This window comes from Theobroma cacao, chromosome 1 (genome assembly GCF_053813885.1).
Source record: "Theobroma cacao isolate CCN51 chromosome 1, ASM5381388v1, whole genome shotgun sequence".
Classification (NCBI taxonomy): domain Eukaryota; kingdom Viridiplantae; phylum Streptophyta; class Magnoliopsida; order Malvales; family Malvaceae; genus Theobroma; species Theobroma cacao.
In genome coordinates, this window is record NC_142639.1 from 10340525 (window position 1) to 10365356 (window position 24832).

General features: G+C 31.7%; 1 protein-coding gene and 2 long non-coding RNA genes across 3 annotated transcripts; 1 reads left to right on the forward strand and 2 right to left on the reverse strand.

Moving 5' to 3' along the window:
* Positions 1-1227: 1227 nt before the first annotated feature.
* Positions 1228-7011, reverse strand: LOC18612212 (uncharacterized). The gene is made up of 3 exons (XR_016028656.1): positions 6755-7011; positions 6380-6456; positions 1228-1560 (listed from the first exon to the last, which is right to left on the reverse strand). It is a non-coding gene; the product is annotated as an uncharacterized LOC18612212 (long non-coding RNA).
* Positions 7012-18260: 11249 nt separating this feature from the next.
* Positions 18261-21061, reverse strand: LOC18612214 (phytoene synthase 2, chloroplastic-like). The gene is made up of 5 exons (XM_088806105.1): positions 20703-21061; positions 19935-19981; positions 19270-19442; positions 18933-19168; positions 18261-18841 (listed from the first exon to the last, which is right to left on the reverse strand). The coding sequence occupies exons 1-5, from the start codon at positions 21059-21061 to the stop codon at positions 18472-18474; spliced, it is 1185 nt and encodes a 394-aa protein (XP_088662231.1). The 3' UTR covers positions 18261-18471.
* On the forward strand, positions 19851-21227 carry LOC148764520 (uncharacterized). The gene is made up of 2 exons (XR_016026185.1): positions 19851-19981; positions 20703-21227. It is a non-coding gene; the product is annotated as an uncharacterized LOC148764520 (long non-coding RNA).
* The last annotated feature ends 3605 nt before the right edge of the window (positions 21228-24832 follow it).

Here is a 24832-nt window from a genome sequence, read left to right on the forward strand (position 1 = left end):
TATAACAAGTAAATAATAATTAAAGGAAATAGGAATTAAATTAAGAATTAAGGCTAACATAAAGATGACACATGATTAATTGGTATTGTTTTTTGAACAGACATCACGGGGTGCTAATACCTTCCCCGCGCATAACCGTACTCTCAAACCCAAAAACTGTTCCGTAGATCGGAGCTTATTTTTTAAAATGAACTTTGATTAAATTTAAGGTAACATTTTAAAAAAATATATTCAAATAGGTGACCAATCACATCTAAATAAAAAAGATTAGTGACAACTTCATTTCACTTCGAGCGGTCGAGTTCTTAGACCCACACGTTATTGCATATAAAAATTAAAAAAAAAGAAATATAGATTGGAAGAAGAACACCTTCTCAAGTTTGAGATCCAAAAATTGACATGACATTAGAACTTGAGCCTGTGGATATAACATGTACATAGCTAGAAGCTCAAAGTACACAACAATCCTTGCGATCTAGTAAGACATATGTGAAGTCTCAAAGAGATATGGATTTCTTGTTGATAGGGACGCACTACTCATGAATGATAAGCCTACTACTTAAGAGTAAGTAATATTGAAAATTAATTTCGAAAAATGGTTTTGAGGTCTTGAAATTCAAAATGGATGCAAATTAAGTGTGGATCTCAATTGATCCACATGAAGAGATAAAGTTCTTTTGGATTTTGCTTACTATGGCTACATATCATGACTATGAGATATGACAAAAAGATGTGAACATTGCATTCCTTAATGGGAATTTGTAGAAGGAAGAGTATTTATGAGCTCAAGCAAGTATCTAGGAGTTGAAACATCCTTTTTAATATTACAATCAAAGAGTTTGAATTCATTAAAAACAAGGATGAGCCATGTGTGTACAAGAAAATTAGTACAAATGCAATCTTCTTCGTAATGCTACACATAGATGACATATTACTTATAGGAAATGATGTACCAATGCTACAAACTGTAAAGATTTTATTGTCCAAAAGGTTTTTCATGAAAGACTTGAGAGAAGTAGCCTATATATATTCTAGGAATAAAGATTTTAAAATCAAAGAGATCTAATAGGTTGTTAGGATTCTCTCAATCTAAGTACATAGACAAGGTGCTAGAGAGGTGAAGGCATACTTACTACTGTCACATGGTATGTGTGTGTGTGTGTGTGTGTGTGTGTGTGTATAATCGAAAAAATTTTCACAAAATATCAAACCAATCGAACGATAGTCTTTTCAAGAAAAATAAAAGATTCTCTTGAATACTCTCAACTAACATGACAAGAGGTTAACATCTTTTTGTATATAAACATACTGTCGAATCTTAATTCAATTTTGTAAAATGGAAAATATCATCTTTAAAACATCTAAGTCAAGTTTAAGATTTAATTAGAAATGATAAAATTAATTAAGTAATTAATTACACCGAAAAAAAATATTCACAACTCTTCAATTATTCCGCTGTTTGAGTTCTCGAATCTCCACCTTGAAAGGGTGTCCTTACACACAGGTGCCTCACAGATACAAACGGAATACTGACGTCTCTACTTTCGACCTCCGGTACATCTACAGAAACCAAATCCAATGGCTTTTTAAGCTCATGTGAAGGTAAGAATAACATTAAAATATAACATGCATGACATTATGCTTTTTGTCATTAATTAACTTGCCTTGCATACTATAATGATTTTTCTTATCTTGTATATTAATCTATCCTATTTCAAATTAAATATTTTATTTTTATTTATTAAATGTCTCAAATATATATTTAAAACTTTTATTCTTTTTCTATATTCCATACTTATTTTACAAGAGATTTTTTCCTTGTTGGTATTAGAAAAACCATAAAAAATCACAAAATTTATGCAATTTTTTTAAATATGAAATAAAAATAAATCATAAATTCAAAAGTTCATAAAAACATTAACGAAGTGAGTAATCTATAAAATCCTTATATCTTATCCCGTAGTAGTGATATTCATTTGGTAGCATTTTACTTCATTATATATATATATAACAAAAAAAATTAAAAATTATTCAAATAATTATACATGTACGACTTTTTTTAAGACCTAGGAATGCACCAATATGAAAGAATAATTAAGTTTATACATATATAATTAAGGATGAAAAAAATGGATAAAAGCGGTGTTTAAAAATCACATGGGATGAAGCAGTAAACAAAAGGTAAAGTTTGATAATGGTGGTTAAAAGAAAATCAAATGCATGGGATGAATGATGCAGGAGCATCAAGAATTCTATTTTATTTAGTATTTTCGTTAGTTTAGGATTTTATTTTCTTTATTTTATTTAGTTTGAGATTCTTTTTGCTATTTTTATTAGAATTTTAGTACTTTAAGTTTTTATTTATGATTAGGATTACTATTTGATTAGGATTTATCTTAGCTATTGTAAATAGGTGATCTTAGATAGAAGATTATTATTATCATTTTTTGTTATTTTAAATATTTATTCAAGAGGTTTTTTTGGAAAACCTAATTATCTTTCTATTGTTCCAACACAATCAATCCTATTCTAGCCCTAATTATCGAGTTATAATTGTCTTAAACCTTTCGGCTACATCAAGTGGTATCAAAGCAAACGATCTTACTATCCTATAAGGATTTACGCTAGGAGACTATGGTTGGTCAAGGTAGAGGTAATCAGTCCCAACAAGCTGAGTTGGCAGAGATGCAGAGAATGATTGATGACTTAACCCAGGTTGTACAAGCCTTACAACGTCAAGAACCAGTGGAAGCTAAATGGAGAATCCGAAAAGTGACCACAACCCCCTTGAGATTCAAGATCTTGAGGATGATGATGAATTTGAGAACGGGAACCCCTTTCATGAAGATAGACCCGCAAATCAAGCAGCAAGAGTTAGATAGAAGGATCGGTTAGTACATGCTCTTGATTTAAATGGTGGACGAATCAGGATCAAAGTAACTGATTTTCATGAGAAATTTCATGCGGAGGAATATTTGGATTGGAAGCTAGTTTGGAAAATTACTTTGAATGGAAACCCATGACAGAAAATTGAAAAGTGTTATTTGTAAAGTTGAAATTGAAAGGTACTACACTTCAATGGTGGAAGAGAGTTGAATAGCAACGTGCACGACAAGGTAAGCTTAAAATCAACACTTAGGAGCACATGAAAAGCAAATTACGAAAGCAAATTTTACCTACTGATTATACTATGAAATTATATGAAAAGTTTCATTGTTTGAAGCAAAATAACATAACTGTTGAGGAGTGTACATCGAAGTTCAATAACTTATCAATTCGGGTTGGGTTAACTGAGAGTAACGAACAAATTACTTCTCGTTATCTTGCTAGTTTGAATCATTCTATTAGAGACAAGATGGGAGTAGTTCGTTTATACAACACTGAAGATACTCATCAATATGCATTATCAACAGAAAAATGAGTTTCATGTTATGGTGCTAGAAAGCCCTTATATGGCATTGATTGGCAAAATGATTCTAGAGCAAGACAAGATTACCAAACATCCCAACAAAATTATCGAGAGGCTACCACAACCAATAAAACTAATGGGGGTGCAACCAATGTTGAAAAAAATGATAAAGGCAAAAGTATAATGCCTTATGCCGGACAAAACAGTTCTGGTTCTTTTACAAATAAAGGAGGCAACAATTCCCATATTTGATGTTTTACTTGTGGGGAGAAGAGACACACTTCTTTTGCTTGCCCACAAAGAAAGGTGAACTTAGTAGAATTTAGAGAGGAATTAGAACCTATTTATAATAAATATGATGAGAAAATAGAGGAAATTGATGTGTATCCTATACATTATGAGTCCTTAGTGGTATAAAGAGTGATGACTACAACAAACAATGAGGAAGAAGAAAATTGGATGAGGCGAAGTATTTTTTGCACACTTGTTGTTTGTGAGGGTAAAGTGTGTAATCTCGTTATTGATAGAGGGAGCGTGCAAAATATTATTTCAAAAGAGGCGGTAGACAAATTGAAGCTTCCTACAAGCAAACATCCTCATCCTTACAAAATTAGATGGCTAAAGAAAGGACATAGGTTACCAGTAACTACTCAATGTTTGGTGAAATTCACTATGGGAGGTAACTTGGCTGATGAGGCCTTATGTGATGTTGTGCCAATGGATGTTGGTCATATTCTCGTTGGTAGACCGTGGTTATATGATCACGATATGGATCATAAGAGGAAGCCAAATATTTATTCCTTCTACAAGGATAACAAGAGGTATACTATATATCCTCTTAAAGAAGAGACTAAGAAATCAGCAACTTCAAGCCCCACAAACAGCAAAATTGTTGGGTATCTATCTGTTGAAAATTTTGAAGCTGAAGATAGTAATGAAAAGGAATTGAAACAATTAAATCCAGACATCTATGAGGAGTGTATTAAGGCCAACTCGTCGGAGCCAAGTTTTTCTAACCCGAGGGGACTGATGCAGGCGCATCAAGAATTCTATTTTATTTAGTATTTTCATTAGCTTAGGATTTTATTTTCTTTATTTTATTTAGTTTGAGATTCTTTTTCCTATCTTTATTAGAATTTTAGTACTTTAAGTCTTTATTTAGGATTAGGATTACTATTTGATTAGGATTTATCTTGGTTATTATAAATAGGTGATCTTAGATAGAAGATTATTATTATCATTTTTTGTTATTTTGAATATTTATTCAAGGCGCTTTTTTAAAAAACCCAATTATCTTTCTATTGTTCCAACACAATCAACCCTATTCTAGCCCTAATTGTTGAGTTCTAATTGGCCTAAACCTTTCGGCTACATCAATGAAAAAGAAACTACAAGAAAGTTGATTCTAAGTAGCAGAAATTTTTTCTTTTTTTGCCAAAATAAACCCAATAATATTCTGAAAACCTGTTTGATTGCAACTGTCCCAGATTGATTTTTGTTCTAGGAAACGAAAAAAACTAATTAATAAATCAAAATTTGAATTAAAAGAAAGTTAAGTCATGTGAGTTGAATTAATGTACAATATTATAGCACAGGAATATTAAGATGAACTTGGAGTGTTACCACATTAAAGCCTTGGTTTGGTATTAACCCATTTCTAGGATAGTTTGCAGGGCTGCCAATTAAGTCTATTTTAAAACCAGTAGCCCCAGTCTATCTACATTGCCTTAAAGCCTGCCTTTTTGGATGGCATACCTAACCCATGCATGCCACTTCTCTAGATATATATTTAAGCATCATATGAAACATTTGAAGTTATTAATATGTCCAACCCTATTTATGCTGTCTAAGCTAGTGTGGCTACTACTAAAGCGACCCACAACAAAAAGTTGAAAATCAACATGTCTTTAAACTGGGTTTATCACTTTTGATTTTCTTGACGAGGAAGAAGGAGGCTCTTATACGTTAAAGTTACTTAAAACACAAGAAATAAGTATATCAGGAAAAACCCTTCATCAATTACCTCTTTTAATTCGGAGATGCATACATTTAAAAGGAAGATGATCATATACACGAAAATTTTAAATTTCATAACAGGTTTGAAAATATCAGGTAATGAAAAGGGAAATTTATTTTCTTTGTAATGGAGGGTGAAGAGATGAGGAGAGGGAAAAAAATGATAGCAAATTGTAAACAACAAGGAAATTAGACAGTTTATTTCAAGTAAACTATAAATTAGATTTTGAGAAAGATGAATATAAACAGATGAAAACCAGTTTCCATGTTTGAAATAGTTAACAGACAAATGCATTTAATATTCCTGTTCGTTATAATTTAGATATGAATCTGGTCCACTCATTACTTCTAGTTTTCTGGCACTGAATTAATTTTCCTTTGGCTGTATTCCAAAGAGCTGATTTAATTTTTGAAAAAAGTAGGAAAAAAATTTTGACAAGGGAGAAAATTAACTAAGATTTGTAAGAAGGAAGAAGATATAGTAGCAAGAGACAAAGCAAGAGAGAGAGAGAGAGAGAGAGAGAGCTTTCGTAGGAAGAATTTCTTAAAAAAAAAAAAAAAACATATACTACTAATTAATAAAACCCTCGTAGCTTCATACGTTTTTATATATAACTACTACATATGTCCGTCGAAATTCCTAAAATTTTGGGCACACTTTCGTAGGTTAGAATCTTGATTATGGTCTGTCATCCTCCGTTTTCTTTTTCCTTGCAGGGATGGACGGATTGTCACTAATTATGCAAGCTGTGAAGGTCCTTGGCGTATATAGAGCTTCGGAAAGTGAAAAATGGAGAGAAAAGGAGAGAGAAAGGGCTCTTGTCTCTAGACCAATAAAGTCAAATTAGCAGTAAAATTTAGATTTTTGCTGTTGTGATGAGGAAATATATCTTTTAGGTTCATCAGCATGATCGTTTGAAATTGAAGTAATCATCAAAAAAAAAAAACCTATACCTGAAGATGGCTTTTGATATGAGAAATCCTGAGCCCTTTTACACTCATCATCTGCAATATTCGCTTCGGTGTCGCTTCTGCAAAACCCAACAAATGGATGCATCGATCAGTTACTTGAAAGCAAAACACGTTACAGGTTTCCGTATTTGATCTTCTGCTGCTGGTTATGGCAGAGGCGAAGAGTAATCAAGAATCAAACTGCAATTTTTTTTTTATAATTTATTTAGGGCATATGAAATAAATAGTGCATAATGATCACACCATTTTACAAAGAATTTTCCCCATCTTCTTTTCGAACTGGAGCTGTATATCTTCTCATGCAACTTAATTCTTCAGAGATTTTCTTAGCAAGAGAAAACAACAATCGAAACTTACTATATTTTCCACCAAGGCAATCAACCGCTTGAACAAATTGATGGTGAAGCTCAGGAGTCCATCTCAAACGTGGCAGGTCTGATTTGTTGTACGACCTTACTCCGGTGCCGGGTCTCCGAGAATTCTTGGTCATCCTTAGTTCATCAGAATGGAGAGACTTTACTAGCTGATGTTGCTGATCAACCCAAAAAGGGTTTGGCCTAACCTTAAATATGAATTGAATGCAGGCAAGGAATCAGCAGAAGTGAGAATAATTAAATGCTTTAATTTTGTCTAAGATAGCATAGACTTTGTAGCTTCCAAGGGGGCCCGTTCACACCCATATGTACTCCTCTTATTCACATATTTTGTTTATTTATTACCTAGCTTCCTTCATGGAATTAAACCGACTACTTAGTACTTCCAATTTGATTAACAAAGTAAAACAAAACCTAACTTTCTTTTCTTTCCTATTAAATACAATAATTATCCACTAATTTGATTACTGCTCTTCAATAAGAAAACTCGTCAACAAATTCTACTGTTTAGTAGTTAATATTTATTGCCTTTTTTGTACTCGTTTATTGGGTTTCTTTTAGCTTTCGAGGGCAACCAACCGGTATAAATTTAGAATCCTATCTTTCACCGGCTAGCTTTATTTATGATACAAATTAAGAACATATAGACTACTGCTCCTTCCTGGTAATGTTTGTGCACAAGTTCATGGCTTAATTAGACTACCTTTTGAAATATCGAATCCTTCTTAAGCTTCAAAAATGGAAATTACATACAATTGGGATAGCTGCCACCAGGTATTATTATTATTATTATTATTATTATTCAATTTGAGGTAAACTTATTTAAAATGATATCTATTGAACCAGGCATATGGGTCTAATATAATCATGATGAGAAAACTGCACTTGTTTAATTATCCAAAAAAAATTTCTTCTTGGAGAAATTAATTGTGCAAAAAACTTTGGCTTGTACATTCATGTCCCCAAGTTGTTCATAACTTCATTTAGGGTATAAATCCCTTGATTGTAGATATATCATTATAAACAGATTAAGTTTTCGTGTATACGTCACTCCCTTTGAACAATAATACGATGTCTTCATTAATTTTGCTTGAACTAGAAACCTGAATTATAATAATTTAATATGAAAACAAAAATTAAAGGCCTTAATTGTAATTCTAGGGTGGCAAGTCCTAGAATAAAAACCTTTCTTTTTAATTATAATTTTTAGGTGAGGGTTTTTAGCTCGAGCTTTGGACATTCGCATGAAAAACCTTTCTTTTTCTTTTTGCAAGAAACAAACTCAAATGTAAAAAGACTTCACTTAAAATGATTGAATAAAATGTCTTGCCAATTGATGGTTTTGGATTGAAATATTAAGAAAGAAATGTGGAAGTTGGATTTTACAGCTTGTCAATAAACAAATAAATTCCTATAGTTTCTAAGAGAAGATCACAATATCATTGTTTCTAACCTTTTCTAATTACTTATTAGTATAAAAGAAGGATACAATTCCTAAGAGAAGACCACTGTTATATTTTGACCGACATTTTCTTTAATTATTAATTAGTAATAAAAGTATTTAAATATTTGGTTCAATAATTGGTATACATATTTTCTGTTTAAAATTTTGAGGTTGAAAATATTAATGTAAACAAGAAAATATTGATTTATTACCATTAATTTATGATGGTCCATCGGGTTTGAATTGAAAAAAAGAAAAAACAAAGAAGAAGCAGAAGAAAGACAAAGTCAACATAGAATGAAGTGGTTAGAATTTTATGGGAGCCACCGCCGATTTCTTAGCAAAATTTCGTAAAGCTTTCCAAGCACCTATTAGTCAATAGCATAGATTGAAAATAACACAACATTCTTATTAAAAATATTTAATAATAGATCAATAAACATATGAAAATTAACTGAAAATGATTTATATGTAAAATAATCATAATGGTGAAAAACGTAATACATATATATATATATGTATATGTTATCAAAATTATCCTTAGCATGTATTACTAGTAAATTTCTTAGTATAATGGATTACACAATTAATTGATTTTTTTTTCCTTTTTAAGGCGCTAAAAGTGGAATGGCATGACCTGGTCATCAAGATATTTTCTTTTTATTGAAAAAAATGGGATTTCAACCCAATTTTTCTAGTATTGAGTTAAATGGTCTAATGTAAATATTTTTGAAGATAAGATAAATTAATTCTTATCACTGATGTAAAGGCTGATGCAAAGTTCCCAACAATGTGGAAAAGCTCTTAAGCCGATAATGTAAGCTCTACAAGATCCCATCAACATATACCGCTAATTTTCACAACTTGGCTTTGTGACATCAATATTGTTTGCCACTTGCCAAGAAAATGTTTTTGACTTCCATCATACCCTGTGTTTAATTTCAGCGCATGATACATACACACCTACCATTGAAACTAACGCTTGAGATTTTTCATTCTACTTTTGATTCTAATTAGTCCATGATACACAAGAGTATATATGAGGGTTCCATCTTTATTGATTGATAACTTTACAAACTTTGCTTAAAATTGTGTGGCTAAGATGTTGTTCCAACTCATTGAGAATTTTCCATCCATGACTATAATATCAAATTTATGTAATTAAAATCATATGTCTCATATATGTGGAGAAAATAATATCCCAATAAAATTTTATTTAATATATTTGTGGCATCCTTGAGGAGTTTTGGCTGTGATTGATATGTTCTGAATTTTCTATTTATAACAACTCATCTTGACTCTTAAAATCAAAATTACTTTCCATCAATATACAAAACAAATTTTATAATAAATTCAGTACTTAAATGTTAAAGCATCCGATCCTAAAATTTCAACGAATTATTTGTTTCAGTCTTGAATTTTTATATGGTACCTGATGCGTTACTGTCAAAATGTATTGCAGAATTTTCCTACAGTTGTTTAGATCTAATTGATCAAAGATGTCACCAAGTCAAAACACTGACATGATCATGCAATGTTTCCGAATTCGTTTTCAAACGAATTTTAGGGACAAGACTATCACTGTTTCTATTGAGGACAGAAAAGGGGTTTGTAATAGAAAAAAATAAGCATTTCTAATAATTGTCTCACAAGCATTAACTTATTTATTAAGCTTTTTGGGCCAAAAAGAAACTACTAAACTCTCCTAGTGTAAGAAAAATTTTTTATATTTAGATTTATTCTATATGTAGTAACCTTATACGTGTATGAACATATATAACCATAGACTTTTTCCTAACTAATGAGTGAAGCCATAATTATCTGCACAATCAAAAGTTTGGTAATCGAGCAAATTGGTTAAGTACTAAATTATGCTATAAGCATAATGATTAGGTTGTAAATGCATGCACGTTGGAGCAAAATCCTAGGATATGCATCATCCTTCCACTTTTCTTTGGCAAATGAACTTTAAAATAAATAGGTATGGAAATGGTCAAGCAAAACCAAGCAAGTCAAGGTTTGGGATTATAACAAAAGAGATAACTTGTCCCAATCAAATTAAGCCCGTGTCAAAGAAAGACGGTGCCTACTTCTGGACCCACAATTATGTACTGCTGCTTCTGCCGTGTTCAACAATGCTACACTCCCTCTAAATTCAATGTGTGTGAAAAAGATGCTAACCATCTACTATTTCTTTCTTTTCTTTGTTTGATTTCATTGCACCTTACGTGTTGGATTTAATAGTAAAGTGGCATGAATCTTTCTTTTCGAAGAAGAGGGTTTAAATTTTCTTTTTTTTGAGAAAAAAATTAAAAAGTTTATTGATTAAATTCTAATATACCGATATGATAAGATTTTGAATCATTTTATTTTCGTTTTAGATATCATTTTTTATTTCAATCTTTCGATGCCATGAATGATTACTCGGTGTTTGATTCTGAGATTTATCAATTTGATTAAAGAAAAGCCCTAAAAAGCAATACTAAAACATCGCGATAAATTATCTAACCTAAGTTTTATCAAAATTAAATATTCATTGAATCTAACAAAATAAATTAGCTAATGTTGGTCTTGGTCTAATATGTTTGTACAATTATTAATTGAACCGTAAAGATTGAATGTATACAATAAACACCTACTTTCTTTGGCAATTTTCTCCATATAATTAAAGAGGACAGACTAAGAAGTATTTATGTAATCATGCAGTTTCTCCATATAATTAAAGTGGAAAGATTTTGCGCATGCATGCTAAAGTGAGAATTCAAAAATATAATATATGAGATAACCAAAAAATATTTATAATTATATAACAGCAATTAGATTTATATAAATATATATACTCCTTTGTGGAAGTAACCAACGTAATCTCAAATAATAATAATTAGCAAAATTAAACAAAACTGCTTTAAGTTGAGAAAACTTTTCTTGTGCTTGTCCCAGTCAAATGGAATCTTTGAAAAGCTATGCCGATCCCTATTCCTTGTCTCCAATTCATACGCAATTTTAACTTTCTCTACAGGAGATAATGCCAATATTGAATTCGTCTATCGAGTAATGCTATTCTATTGCTATCTTTAACAAAGGAATAGTACAAGCATATCAATTAGCTTTCGTGGCACGTTTTTCACCATTTGGCAGAACATGAAAAGGATAATGTGAGTGCAAGCCATTTACATAGCAAAACCCATCACATCCCAATCTAACAATAATCAACAACAAGAAGTTAATGTTGACTATACTAAATTCGTATCATAATTGTTGACTTGAAAATGTGTTGGAATGTTTTGGAAATAGGACTTTCGCATCTTTTGCTTCTATTCCTTTAAGATAGACATTTCGCTCACTTCTCCGTTTGGCTGAGGGATGGAGCCCTATCCACCGTGTGGCACCCCTATACCTTAAATCTTAAACTATTTAAGTATTAAATTTTTACTTTATGATTTGTATTTTTTTTTTATGTATTATGCTAACATTTATATCTCCCGAGTCTTAGAAGTACGTTCAACTGCTTCAGATGTTAAAAAAATGGATTTAATGACGATTCAAAACGTGACTTAATGAGTGAACCAGACGGATAATTAATCTGTCCACTGTTTTCGTGAATAATCTATCTCAAAAATTAATTGAATATGATTAAAGCGTATAAGGGAGAAAAGAAAAGAATCCTTCGACGAAAGAAAAAAGAATTGGAAAAAAAAACTTATAGCGAAAACAAGACTTCTCAGAGGATCCAAAAGGATCGAATTCTGTCTGTACCTCTTTATGCATGGAAAAGATCTAAAAATATTAGAAAAAAAAAAAAACACACCCTAATAATTTAACACGAGACAATCATGCATTAGGTAGTCAAAATTGTGAAGGTTTGTTTCTCTGCCTCATTATTGCTAAAGATGTTGTCCGCCTCATTTCTTTGAAAGAGTGAGTCTCAATTCTATGGAAGAAAGGAATTCCTAAAGTTTTACACAATGTGCGTGGAAACTCCAGAGTCGGTAAAGATATTGTTTGCAAAAAGACAGAACAGGTTACATCATCAATCTTTTGACATATTTATTTATGTCCACCATTCCACGGTTTCTAATGCATCATTATTGGCTATCCATCTTAAACCAACTCTAATAGCTTCATCTAGAAGGTTTTAGGCCAAAAGGAAAAAAAGAAACGAAAAAATTGAAAGATATACTTATAAAAAAAGGAATCGCGAAGAATAACCCTTTTAGTAAAACGATTTCAAAAATAATCATAAAAATAAATTTAATTATTTTTAATCAAAGTTAGTCATAAGGTGACAAAAATACCTTTAAAACTATTTCAAACAAATTAAATGTTTTCAATTTTTCTCTCCTGTCATTCGTCTGTTGTACTCCTCATTCTGTTGCGCTCTTTATTTTTCTCTCTCGTCATCCAACTCTCTCTAATATTACCATCGTCACCATCTTTTTATCTCTTGTCATTTTGCCAAATCGTCTTTGATTTACAAACCAAAATGTATAACATGAGAAGTAATAACATATTCTTAGATTTATTAATTTACATTCACAAAACCCTTTATCGTCGATCTACAGACCGAAAAGTATGGCATGGTGAGTAACAACAGGTTCTTGGGTTTATTGGTGTTGAGTTTTTCAATAATTCAAGTCTGGTAGAACATGCCTTAGCATGTAACAAAGTGATTCATGCCTTGGCGTGTAATATCAGTCCGAAGAAAGAAGTTTTGGCGCGTAACATCTGGTGCTAAAGCTTTGGCTTTAACATTTAACTTTTGGTACTGAAGTTTTAACCTTGGCGTGTAACATCTTCTGCTTTGGCTTTGGTGCGTGTAACATCTAGTGCTGAAGCTTTGGTTTTGACGTATAACATATGGTGTTAAAGCTTTAACCTTAGCATGTAACATTTACTACTGAAGTTTTCGTGTGTAACATCTTCTGCTTTGGTTTTGGCGTGTAACATCTAGTGATGAAACTTTGACCTTAGCATATAACATCTAGTGTTGAAGCTTTGACCTTGGCATGTAACATTTGCTACTAAAGTTTTTGTATGTAACATCTTCTGTTGAAGCATGTAACATTAGCTTAAGCTTACAATGTCGTTTTGTTTTTCTTTTTTGTTATTAAATATGGTGTGTGACTTGCTCTCTTTTATTTCACTACAACATAAACTCTTAGAATTAAAATGTGTAACAACTTTTTTTTCAATTGTAACAATATTTTTTTAAACATAACATGCAATAACAACATTTTTTAAATATAGCGTGTAACTTATTCTCTATCTTTATATTTCACTAAGACATAAACTCTTAAAGTTAAACACTTTCACGATAAAAATAAAAGTTTAAAATCAAAAGGAATTTCACATGAAAATGAATATGTATTGAAAAATTATTCAATGAACGAAATGGATTTGGACAAAAAGATATAATCTTAAATCCTCTAATTTGGATAATTAGATTTTTAGTTATTTTTTTTAGTAAAAAAATTAAAATATAATGATTTTATAAAAGAAAAAGGGAAAAATCGAATCCATCAAAGCAAAATTGAAAATCAGCAAACTAAAACTTAATTTTGTTAATATTAATACACTTTTCAAACCTCCCAATGAACAAAGTACAACTTACCCATGATTTGGAGAACGGCAACAAAAGCAATGAAACCAATACTCATGACGAGCATGACATTTGGAGAGATCTTGAGCCCTAGTCCATCATTTGTGTAAAACTGAAGCATAGTCTCGACAACCCCTTTGGATGCTGCACCACTTGCCGTTCTTCTCCGCCTCATGCTTGCAATTGTGGCTACACTTTCTCTTGCTGGAACTATTCTAGTTGACATTTCTAAATCAACTTAAATTTTATACCGTGTAATTTGAATATAAGAAGATTTTATTAAAGATAATTCTGTCTAAAATTTTTTTCTTTTAACTAGTTAAAATTAAAAAGATGATTATTTTTTAGAATAGTTTATTTTTGAGGGGTAAAAAAAATTGATCTCCTTGTAAAAACTCCCAACTTGTCATGCTACAAAAGATTACAACAACTACATTTGCAAACAAACTGAATCTAAAGCATCATTGGCACTAACGACCAAACTACACCAGCAGCTGAAACACCCAACATGTATTTAAAGCACACCACCACTTAAGTCTTCCACATCTGAAACTTAATAAAAAAACCCAGGGTCAAGAAATACTATCAAATCTGCAGGGTTAAGCCACAAACATTTCAATTCAATCCACACTCATTCTTGCAAGAATACTTGCATATATAATAATTAGCTTCTCCTAAAATTTTTCAAATAAACACAATCAATGGCATCACGGAACATATCAATTTGTTGGAATAATATTCATAGCTTTCAAGATCTTTTGCAAGTATGAAGCATCTAAAAAACAACAATTGTTGTATCTGATTCAATGATTAAAGATTTCTTTCCAAGCCAAGAATATTAATTGTGAAATAGTTTTAAAGCCACTTTAACAGCATAAACTTCAGCACCATTAGAATCAAACATGTAGACACTAGTTTTTTAGGTGAAATAAACATTATAAAAGAAAAAATGAAAAAAAAAAGAGAGAAAATCAAAAAAATCATAAACAAAAATGAATTAAAAATAATAATAAAAATAGGAGAAAGAGAAAAGGGTACGACTGGCAGGATGCACCACCCTCACTCTACCAGACACGAATTTTTCGCGTCTGGCAGAGTAGTGGGAGCGTGCCCCCTCCAGAAGCCACAAACGAGTATAAAGAGGAGGGGGCACTGTAGCAACCCGGGGAGCGAGCAAGCAAAAACCCTAGAAAATCCCTAACAACCTGCAAACCAAAATACCTAGCCGCAATAAAAAAATACCTTAAGCTTTCTAGCAACCAAAATCCACAATCCACAAATCAAAAAAATATATACCAAAAAATACCAAAAAGATCAATGAAAAAATACGCAATGGGAGGAGGAGAGTAGCTGGGTTTTTGAGAGAATTTTTAGCTGGTTTTTAAAGAGATTTAGGGGGTTTTATGCGACTGTTTTGGAAAAAGCCTTGATCTTTTTGGATATGCTAATTGGAGAAGAAAATAGAGAAAGAGAGAGTGTGGGCCGTCGTGTAGTGAGTGGGTTGGAGTGAACAACTAGAGAAGGAGGCCGGTGGGCATAGAGAGAGAGGGAGAGAGCTGATCGTCGGCGGGCATAGAGAAAGAGGGAGAGAGTCGATCGTCGACGGGCATAGAGAGAGAGAGAGAGCTTGATCTTTTTGGAGCCGACAAATGGAGATTGGAAAGCCGTTTATAGCGCCGACGAAAGGTGCTTTGTAAGTCCTATCTTCCCCGTAGCTGGCGAAAGGAGGGAGGTCCAGTTCGGGTGAATGAGCAGAAAAAGAAAATGGGAGAGATCGTGGGTAAAGACAGCTTGGATGTTTGGATTGTAGATACATAAAGTGCCGCCGTTTGGGTAACTGGAGTGGTGCAAAACGACGTCGTTCCCAAGGGAAGGAGTGGCTATCGGTTAAGCATTGAATCAGTACATTTCAGGGGCGATCCAATGGGCTTTTGTGGGGTAGGCCAGTTGAGGCAGGTTGTTTGGGTTGGACTATTGTCAACCCATTGAAGGTATACCTTTACTTTCTCTAATGTTAACTTTGTGATATTGTGTTGGATTCATTATTTAGATAGGAGAATAATTAATTGAGCTTAATTAGAATAAAAGATATAATATAAAAAATATTTTTTATATGACAAAGAAAAACATATAAAAAAAGCATAAATATAAAAGAAAGATAAGGGTGAAAATAAAATGTTTAACAATATATATGCAAAAATGAATGAATATATTTGATTATGTGAATTTATATAGGTAACATAGGAATGAATTTTGAAAAATAAATAAATAATAAATAAATAGAATTCTCATTTGTGGATGATAAACTTGTTCAAAGAAATAGTTTTATAAAAATAGAGAGATGGTGAAAATGGATTAAAAATGAACTCAATATCGATGATGGGATGATCGATCGGGACGCGAGAAGTCGTAATTTCGGGCTAATTTTCTCTAGGATCGGAATCCGAATTAAGGCTCCACCAATATGATGGGAGGGCCTTGATTTTGGGATTTGAAATTTTTTATTTTAAATAAATAAAAAATATAATGAAAAAATAAAATAATAATAATAATAAAAATAAACAATAAAATAAAAATAAACTTCAAAAGCATATCTTATATTTCTATTGCATCATGCATACCATTGCATATAAGTATTTTTGTTTACGAGTTAAGCCCCGATGATAGGATTTTTCGAGGATCTTGCGAAGGTGAGTATTTCTCGAAAAGTTTCCTAGGTAAAAAGATGTCTCCGAGTCCCACCAATATGATGATAGGGTTTGGAAAACATCTTTAATAAAAGGCTTTCGCTCGTATTAGGTTCATTATTCATGAAAATATTATTTAAAAAAAAACGTACAATAACTCCGATGATGGGAATTATTCATTGAATTTGCGAAGACGAGTTTCTCGGATAATTCTTTAGGTGAGAGAACCCCCCGGATCCCACCAGTATGATAGGCGGATTCGAGAGAACGTTCTCGATAAAAGGTTATTCGTCTGATATATTTTTATCTCACGTCATGCATTTCATCTTGCCTCACACTTGCATTTCATTTTAAAATCAAATAAAATAATTTAATAAAATCAGAGATACAATAAGCAAGTTATAGCTAAGGAAATAAAATGAACTAAAAAATAAAACCTAATAGGATAATCTAAAAATGGTACCGTTCATAGAACGGACGTTTCAGGGGTGCTAATCCCTCCCCGAGCGTAACCGTACTCCCGAATCTAGATCTCAAAAAATGTAGACCAGTTTAAGATTCTTTCAGCGGGCTTAAATCTAATTAAGACTCTGTCGATTAGAATCGAGTCAATAGGTGGCCAATCACACCTAGTAAAAAAGATTGGTGGCGACTCTTAATTTTAGAGTTTTCATCGCGTCTGGCGAACGGGTTCCCGGACCCGCACGTTACTACAAAACACACCAATAGAATCACATAACATATACAGGAAGGATATTATCTTAAAAATTTCTCAATACATCATCACATATATCCCACCCGAGGGATCGGACTTTCCTCTAATAGAACTGTGAACATAAAAATTAAGAAAATCTGTTTGGAGAGGCTTCCGCTGGGCATCCTTTTCGCTGGAGATAATTATGTTTGGAGCACATTGATATGGCTTTGGTTTGAGACTTTTCTCGGATCTGCCCTCAAGAAGCAAGCCCTTTAATTATAAAATTATTCTTTGTTATTTTAATTACAAATTTAATATAAACGGACTGACATGGGCTTGATAGATAATTCAATCCAATTCAAAATAATTTGGACTTAAACCCTATTAAGCAAGCCCTTTTTATGTAGTGGTGCCCATGGACCATGTCTAGCTAGGCCTAAGGCATGGTCGAGCCTTGAAGAGCATGCCTAAGCCAAAATTTTTAATCTAAATTAAAGTTGCACTTTTACAAAATATATTAATATTTTGAGTTGGGCCGGCCTAAGCTTGAGAGAAAAACCCAAAGTCAATCTGAAACGGAGTAGGCTTGCAGTCAAGGGTAGGCGACCGTTCCTAGGACAGGTTTGCTTTATTTAATATACTTCCTATGCCTAACAAGCCCCAAAGTTACTTGTTCAAGTCTAAACATTTATGATTTTGGTTATGTTGATTCGTTTAGTTTATTATTGACTTTCTTTTTAAATGGAATAATTATGTCATGCATATTAAATAATGATTCATTAGATTTTATTTATTACTTATACATATAACCTCAAAATAAATTAGTTTTATTTATTTTATGAAGAGAACAGGGTATACCAACTTAGTTTTGTGCGCGGAAAGATATATGCATATATTCGGAGCCAAATACTCAAATGCCAGAGAAAAATCATATTTGAATATGACTTTGGCCTGATCTTTACCCGGAAATCCTCACACCTGGAGTCCACCACTGTTTTTTTATAATTGTAAAGCAGAATACGGTAGCCAATAAGTGTGGTCAACTGTATACTGGCATCTACATAGTGGAGAAACTTTTCCTTTACAACTTCACTAAACTTGGAAACATATTACACATTTTAACTGAGCCCTATACCATCTTGCTTTTTGCCCACGAAATCACTAGTAAAACAATTTACAGACCAATAACTTGTTGCATCCAGGCAATGTAACAAGTCAAAAGAAATGGCCATTGAAAAAAAAAAAGGCAAGAGAGAGATAAAGAAAAATGAATTCAAGTACGCGCCAAGTCAGACAATTTAGAAGTGCCCATAAGTGCCCTTCCATATGCCACTGGAAGTGAAGCAAATTTCTTTGCTTTTCCAACATAAGCTCTTTTGGTGAAGTTGTTATAGTCATTTGCTTCAATGGCGTCTAAAATCTGTCGATATAGCAACAGTGATGCCCACACTGGCCATCTGCTAGCTGCATTTAGCTCCGCAACACCTTTTTCAGCCTCGTCAAAGAACATCCTTGCTCGTTTTATTTGATCTTTCATAAAACTTCTCCACTTGTCTGTTACCTGGCCGCAAAATATGTCATCGTCGGAAAGGCCGGCACGTGCCAGTTCATCTTGTGGTAGATATATTCTTCCCCTCCTAGCACTAGGGAAATTCAGACCAGAAAGGTGTGAGTCATTTAAAAGCAGTTAGGAGTTCATCAGAAAGTAAAAAAAATTGGTACCATTGGACTTACTCTTCGCCAACATCTCGGAGTATATTAGTAAGCTGATTAGCGATTCCAAGGGCTAATGCAGCGTTATAGACGCTCTCTGTCGATGCCTTTGATTCAGGTGCAATTCCCATCACTGGAACACTCATTAGTCCCACTGTCCCAGCAACATAATAGCAATAAAGGTAGAGCTCATCAAAGTTCTTATATCTCGATTTCCTTAAATCTAACCTCATTCCCTCTATCATGTCCTTGAAGGGCTGTACAAAGGAATTCATGATCAATTGATTTAGTTCCAGAACAAAAATTTATAGCAAAACTGCAAAATATCCAAGTTTTTAACCATATAAATGCTACCGACCTGTATATCTACAGGGTACTTTGAGACCGTATCAGACAAAGCAGCATCAAACATATCATAGGGACGACCTTCAAAAAGGTCATCTAATCTTTTCTCCCATCTGTCAAGAGCCCTGGGTGTGATGTGTGGAGCATTAGGTCCATCCACAAGCTCATCAGTCCTTCTACACCAAACTGTAAAACAAAGGCTACATTAGTTACAACGGTGAAACATCCAGCAAGGAAGTCTGAAGCAATTAAATATTCAACAATGTTTGTTATTACGATTCTTTTTACTACTTAAGCATCACATAATATCATCCAACATGTACAAATACAGCTAGAGGACTTTGCATTTCAAATTGAAATGAATCGGTCCTTGGCTGCAGGTTTATTATTAACCTTCAAAGACATGGAAGCAATGTGGTTCATTTCAATAACCAATCGTTCAAAAGTATTTGAAACATCTATTTTTGTTCCAGAGGAACAGAATTAAAATTATAGGTACCAACAATTATCCCTTAACAGTGAGATATGCTATAGGCCAACAGATGCATCCAAAAAACACAGAAAATCAATGCAGTATCATTTGCCACAAAAACCAGGGAAGGTCCAATAATTTTATGGACCACAAACATGACAGAAAGGAATCATTTTGTAAAGACTTGATGAAGCAGACAAACATACCGTAAATCGCCCAGACAGCTCTCCGACGCTCTGGTGTCATAAGTAATGTACCTGCAAAGAACAACCAATGGTTGTGAATATGAAATTTCATGTTCTTGTTTTCCGAAGAGTGATAATTTAGAGAATTGTTAAATTTTGACCATATAAAGTACTACCAATACTAAAATACAACCCATTAATTGGTAAGTTCAAAAGGGGCCTTCAACAAAAATATAGATGGAACAAGTTGAATTTTAAGTAGGAATTATCACAGTAATGCTCCCCAACTTTTTTTATACATATTAAAATCAGAGTTTTCTTGACTGTAATGTTCTAACAGATGTTACAATGATGAAAAAGCCACCTTTAAAATTCTTTCCAAGTATTATTGAGGATAGGAAAGTAAAGTAATAGGGGAAAAAAAAGAGACTTCTTGCAATTATTCAGACCAGAGTGGAAAATATAGAATTTGCTTTGGATATTCTCCGATTCTCTCCCATTTCTCGGCAACCAAACAGCCTAATCCCAAGGACAAACCAAAATGTAAGAACAACATGGGAATTACTAATTAAATATAACAAGGGTCAAATTGACCCCATGTGTGAACTTTTAAAAAGTATAAAAAAATTACCAAAAGCAAGATCTAAAATTTTATATGTTAATAAAACACACAGCTAATACTTTTAAAATGGATCGTCCACAACAGAAATAAGTAAAGTTACCTCATCATCTCAAAAATTTTACTGCAAAAAGTAAAGCAGAAGCAGAAAGAGAGAGGCTAAAGAGCAGGTACCCAAGTAGAAAGTCTTAGCATACTCGGCACAGACTTCACCACACCTATCATAAGCTTCATTCAAGAGATCCCAATCTGTCATACCATCAGTTTCAGCTGTTCTTTTCAAATCCAAAGCTTTCTTTTGTCTCTGTTCTTTAACCAACGCAGCCTGCTTTAAAACCACTTCATAAACCTTCTCCTCTGAAGATCTTGCAGGGTTTGCTACTGCACTTGAAAAGGCTGAGACCCCTGTTGCGAACTTGAGTGTCGGACACAACCTAGACCTTTTCTGTTTACCACTCTTTGGTATCAAACTGAGTAAAGCGGTGGCATTCTCTTTGGGACATATCACCCAAAGAAGAACACCAGCCATGTTAAAAGAGCAGTCCAATTATGTCTTTGGGTCAGTTACTGTTTTTGTTTCTGGTTTGGTTTTTTGTACCAGTTTTTTTGAGGAGTGTAGGCACGAGGCAGAGGGTGAGAGAGGGGAGAGAGATAGGCTGAGAGGGTTGGGTAAGATAAAGTAAAAAATTGTTAAATTTTGTGCGATGGGCAATCGGCACCATATATATATCAAATTGCAAGAACCAGTAGACTCTTGAGTTTGAGCTCTTCTGGCAAATGGATACAACTTTTTATCGTGATGTTTCCCAAGACAAAGGATATGCACGTCTTGTTCTTACCAAAAGGGCAAAAGATATCCTCCCACAGAACCTTTATTATCAGAAATATGCCCCGTCACTCGTAATCCGACACTTGTTTTCTGTGGATAATATCTGTACATAGAGCATACAATTCAAACCACATCTTTTACCTTGCTCTGTTAATACTTTTGTTTGACCAATTATATGAACTTTTTAAATTTAATAAATTCTATTTAATTTTCTTTTTTGTCACATGTTTTGTCTTCTTTTTATTATTAGAGGTAACTAATTAGACCTGAAAATTTTGTATAGGACACGGCATCACAATATAAAAAGTCATGAATTTAAGTAGATTTGAGTTTAAAGTAATCATATTTCGTGTCTCAATTATGTCAAACTCGTTTAACCCATTTAATACATATTTAATACATTTAGTTAATTAATCGTGTTATCATATCTCCGTATAATTAATAATTCATTTATTATTTATTTATTAAATCATGTTCATGTGTTGTATAGATACATTTAATACACAATTAATTAAGATTTATTGATATTAAATTTTATTATATTTAATAAATATTATGATATTTTTAATTTTTTATTATAAATTTAAATAATATAATTATATTTTACTTATACATATTTTAATTCAATTGTTCTAATCGTGTTAATCGTATCAATCGTATATTAATCACTTAAACATATTATAAATCATAAAAATTGTAATCGTGTTAATCATGTCATATCATATAAAATTTAACTCGATATGTTTAATGAACATATTACTTATGTCATGTCACACATTTATTGTACATATTTAAAATCTTAACACGATTAATTAATTATGTCGTATTTATATTTATTTATATAATTATTAATACTCTATGTTTATACGATACGATTAAAATATGAAAATACGAATTGTTGAGTTTAGGTAAACTTTTCATAAATTTTATCTTATTTCAAAATTAAATATAATATTTTAAAATTTTTATTTTGAATTAAATATATTTTTATAAATAATAGTTAACTAATTATAATTAATCAAAATAACGCACCATGTGGCTAAAAAAAAAGACAAATGATTATATCATCATTTTATATCAATATATCATATGTCAACATATCATATCATATTTTTTAATTATTATTATTATTATTATTTCTATTTTTTCATGTCAACATACCAAATTATATTTTTTTATTATTGTTATTTCTATTTTTTGTTATTTGAAGTTAATTTATCTGTTTTTTTTTTTTTTGAATTGAAGGAAGAAAAATTTAAACTTTATTTTTTAAGTAAAAAGATCATGCACCAATTAATGAATCAAATATTCGAATGCAATATAATTCTTTTTTTAATTAAAAAGATTAAATAATATTATTATAACATCAAAGTGATATTAAGAGAAAAAAAACTTTAATACAACGCGACTGACTGACCGAACCAAAAAAAAAATGCAGTAGCTGTCATAAATCCTGTTCATACGTGGAGATATACAACATAATATAGTATTATATAAACTATTAAATTGGATAACAACAACAATTGCTAACGGAATTGAAAACTGAAAGTCAATAATAACATGCTATATTGAGTTCAATCCTTTAAATGCTTTCAACTTCAATTTTTTATGTATAGTGAAACATCTACACATGCTGTTTATAATATGAAAATGATTAAGCTTACTGAGCTAAGTTTTTTATATTTTAATCTACCATAAAAAAACAAAATTTCATCTTTTTTATGTGCAAAATATGAAATGCTCATATTAAAGAAATTAAAATTGTAAAATGATTAAGGTTACTGAGCTAAATTTTTTATATATTAATTTACCAACAAAATTAAAGAATTTAAAATTAAACCACCTATATATAATATCCTTATTTTTATTTTTATGCAAAAAAAAAAAACAATTTTGTTTGACTGTAAACTTTAATAAAGCGAGATAAAGTTTATGCTTACAGTGAGTGAGACATATGAAAATAGAGGAACAAAGGCAATTCAATTTCCTTTTAGATTCATACCCTAGTTAACAGTATTCTTAATTCGTAAGATATTGTATCATTGATCATGTAGTTTTGTATTAATATGTTCAAGTTTAACAATTAAGATTTATGAAATTAATTACCCTGTCTTACGTTACCTCTGTCTAAATATTTTATATATATATATATATAATCTTTGAGGATTACACAAATATGAATAAGATTAATTTACCTCTCATTTCTATAAACCTAAGTAGTGATTCTGAAGCATAGGATACATATATACAATCTATTTACCAAAGGGGGGAATACATCCTTCAAAAATTAAGGGGTGGCGAGTCATTTTAGGAATTGTTTATCATATGTATCCAAAAATTTGAAGGTTTTTGTTAAGTACAATGAAGAAATATTAATCTATAACTGGGTCACTTCCATTACCTAATTTTCAGTATACTTGTAACGTGTCCTTCCACCAATCCTTCACGCAAGGGATAAGAATGGGGTGGCAACTTCTAATTTAAAACTTATATATATATATATATATATATATATATATCCTCCGTCTATTTCAAATTGAAGGTTCAATTTTTTATTTTTTGAGTCAATATTAATTAGTCAATTTTGACTATAATTTTTTTGTAATATTATGTGAAATTAAAATTTGAAAAAATAAAATTTGAAAATTTTAAGTTTAGTTTTTTTTAATTTATTTTTTTGAAATTTTAATTACTTATAAATCATAATAAATAATGATCAAATTTAATTTTGCTTGACCTAATAGAATGAAAGTGAATAATTAATTTGAAATAGAGGAAAAATTTTCTTGTTATAATAAAAGAATTATATATATATAGGTGATCTTTTAATTTCTTAAGTTTTCGCTAAATTTCCTTCAAAATAAAATTATAGGAGTAGTGCTAGTCATAAGGCAGAACTATTAAGATTTTGATTGGTAAGTTACAGATTAATTAACTTGGATAAGCTTTGTAATTTGTTTTTTAGAAAACTAAATATTGACTCAAAATTTTAAACACCCTTAAAATGTCAAATCAGTGAATGGGAAGTGGGAACAAGAAATTTCCACAAGCAAACATTATTGGAAGGAAACATGGTGGTTGGGGACATCCTACTTAATAATACTTAATTTCTTATGCAAATTGACAAGGTGGCCACAGAGAGATGCATTGTAGAGTTGACCCATAATTGTAATTCCTCCACTAAGTCCCACTAGCATGCTTTAGGTATAAGAGAGAACATTATGGTAATCCTAGATTGTTTATCTCTCCAATATCATACCTAATTTGTTTGTTACTACTTGAAAAGCTCATGACATGTACGTACTCTCTTAACCTTCATTTACTTTTCAAAACAGAAAAAAAAAAAAAGTGGGGGATTCGACACTCACTTTCCACATTTCGTAATCCATTAATTCAATAAGTCATTGGACCTACGAATCAATCAAAAACACCTGGCAGCCTCTCCAGTGTCGTGCCACCCCCTATTAAATT

What these genes read in the sequence shown, in the direction of transcription:
- LOC18612214 (XM_088806105.1), bottom strand. Translation starts at nt 21,061, where the DNA reads ATGGCTGGTGTTCTTCTTTGGGTGATATGTCCCAAAGAGAATGCCACC. An exon ending in AGTACCCTGTAGATATACAG is followed by an intron (nt 19,169 to 19,269) that starts GTCGGTAGCATT and finishes TCCTTTGTACAG; the next exon opens with CCCTTCAAGGACATGATAGA. An exon ending in CTCCGAGATGTTGGCGAAGA is followed by an intron (nt 18,842 to 18,932) that starts GTAAGTCCAATG and finishes GAATTTCCCTAG; the next exon opens with TGCTAGGAGGGGAAGAATAT.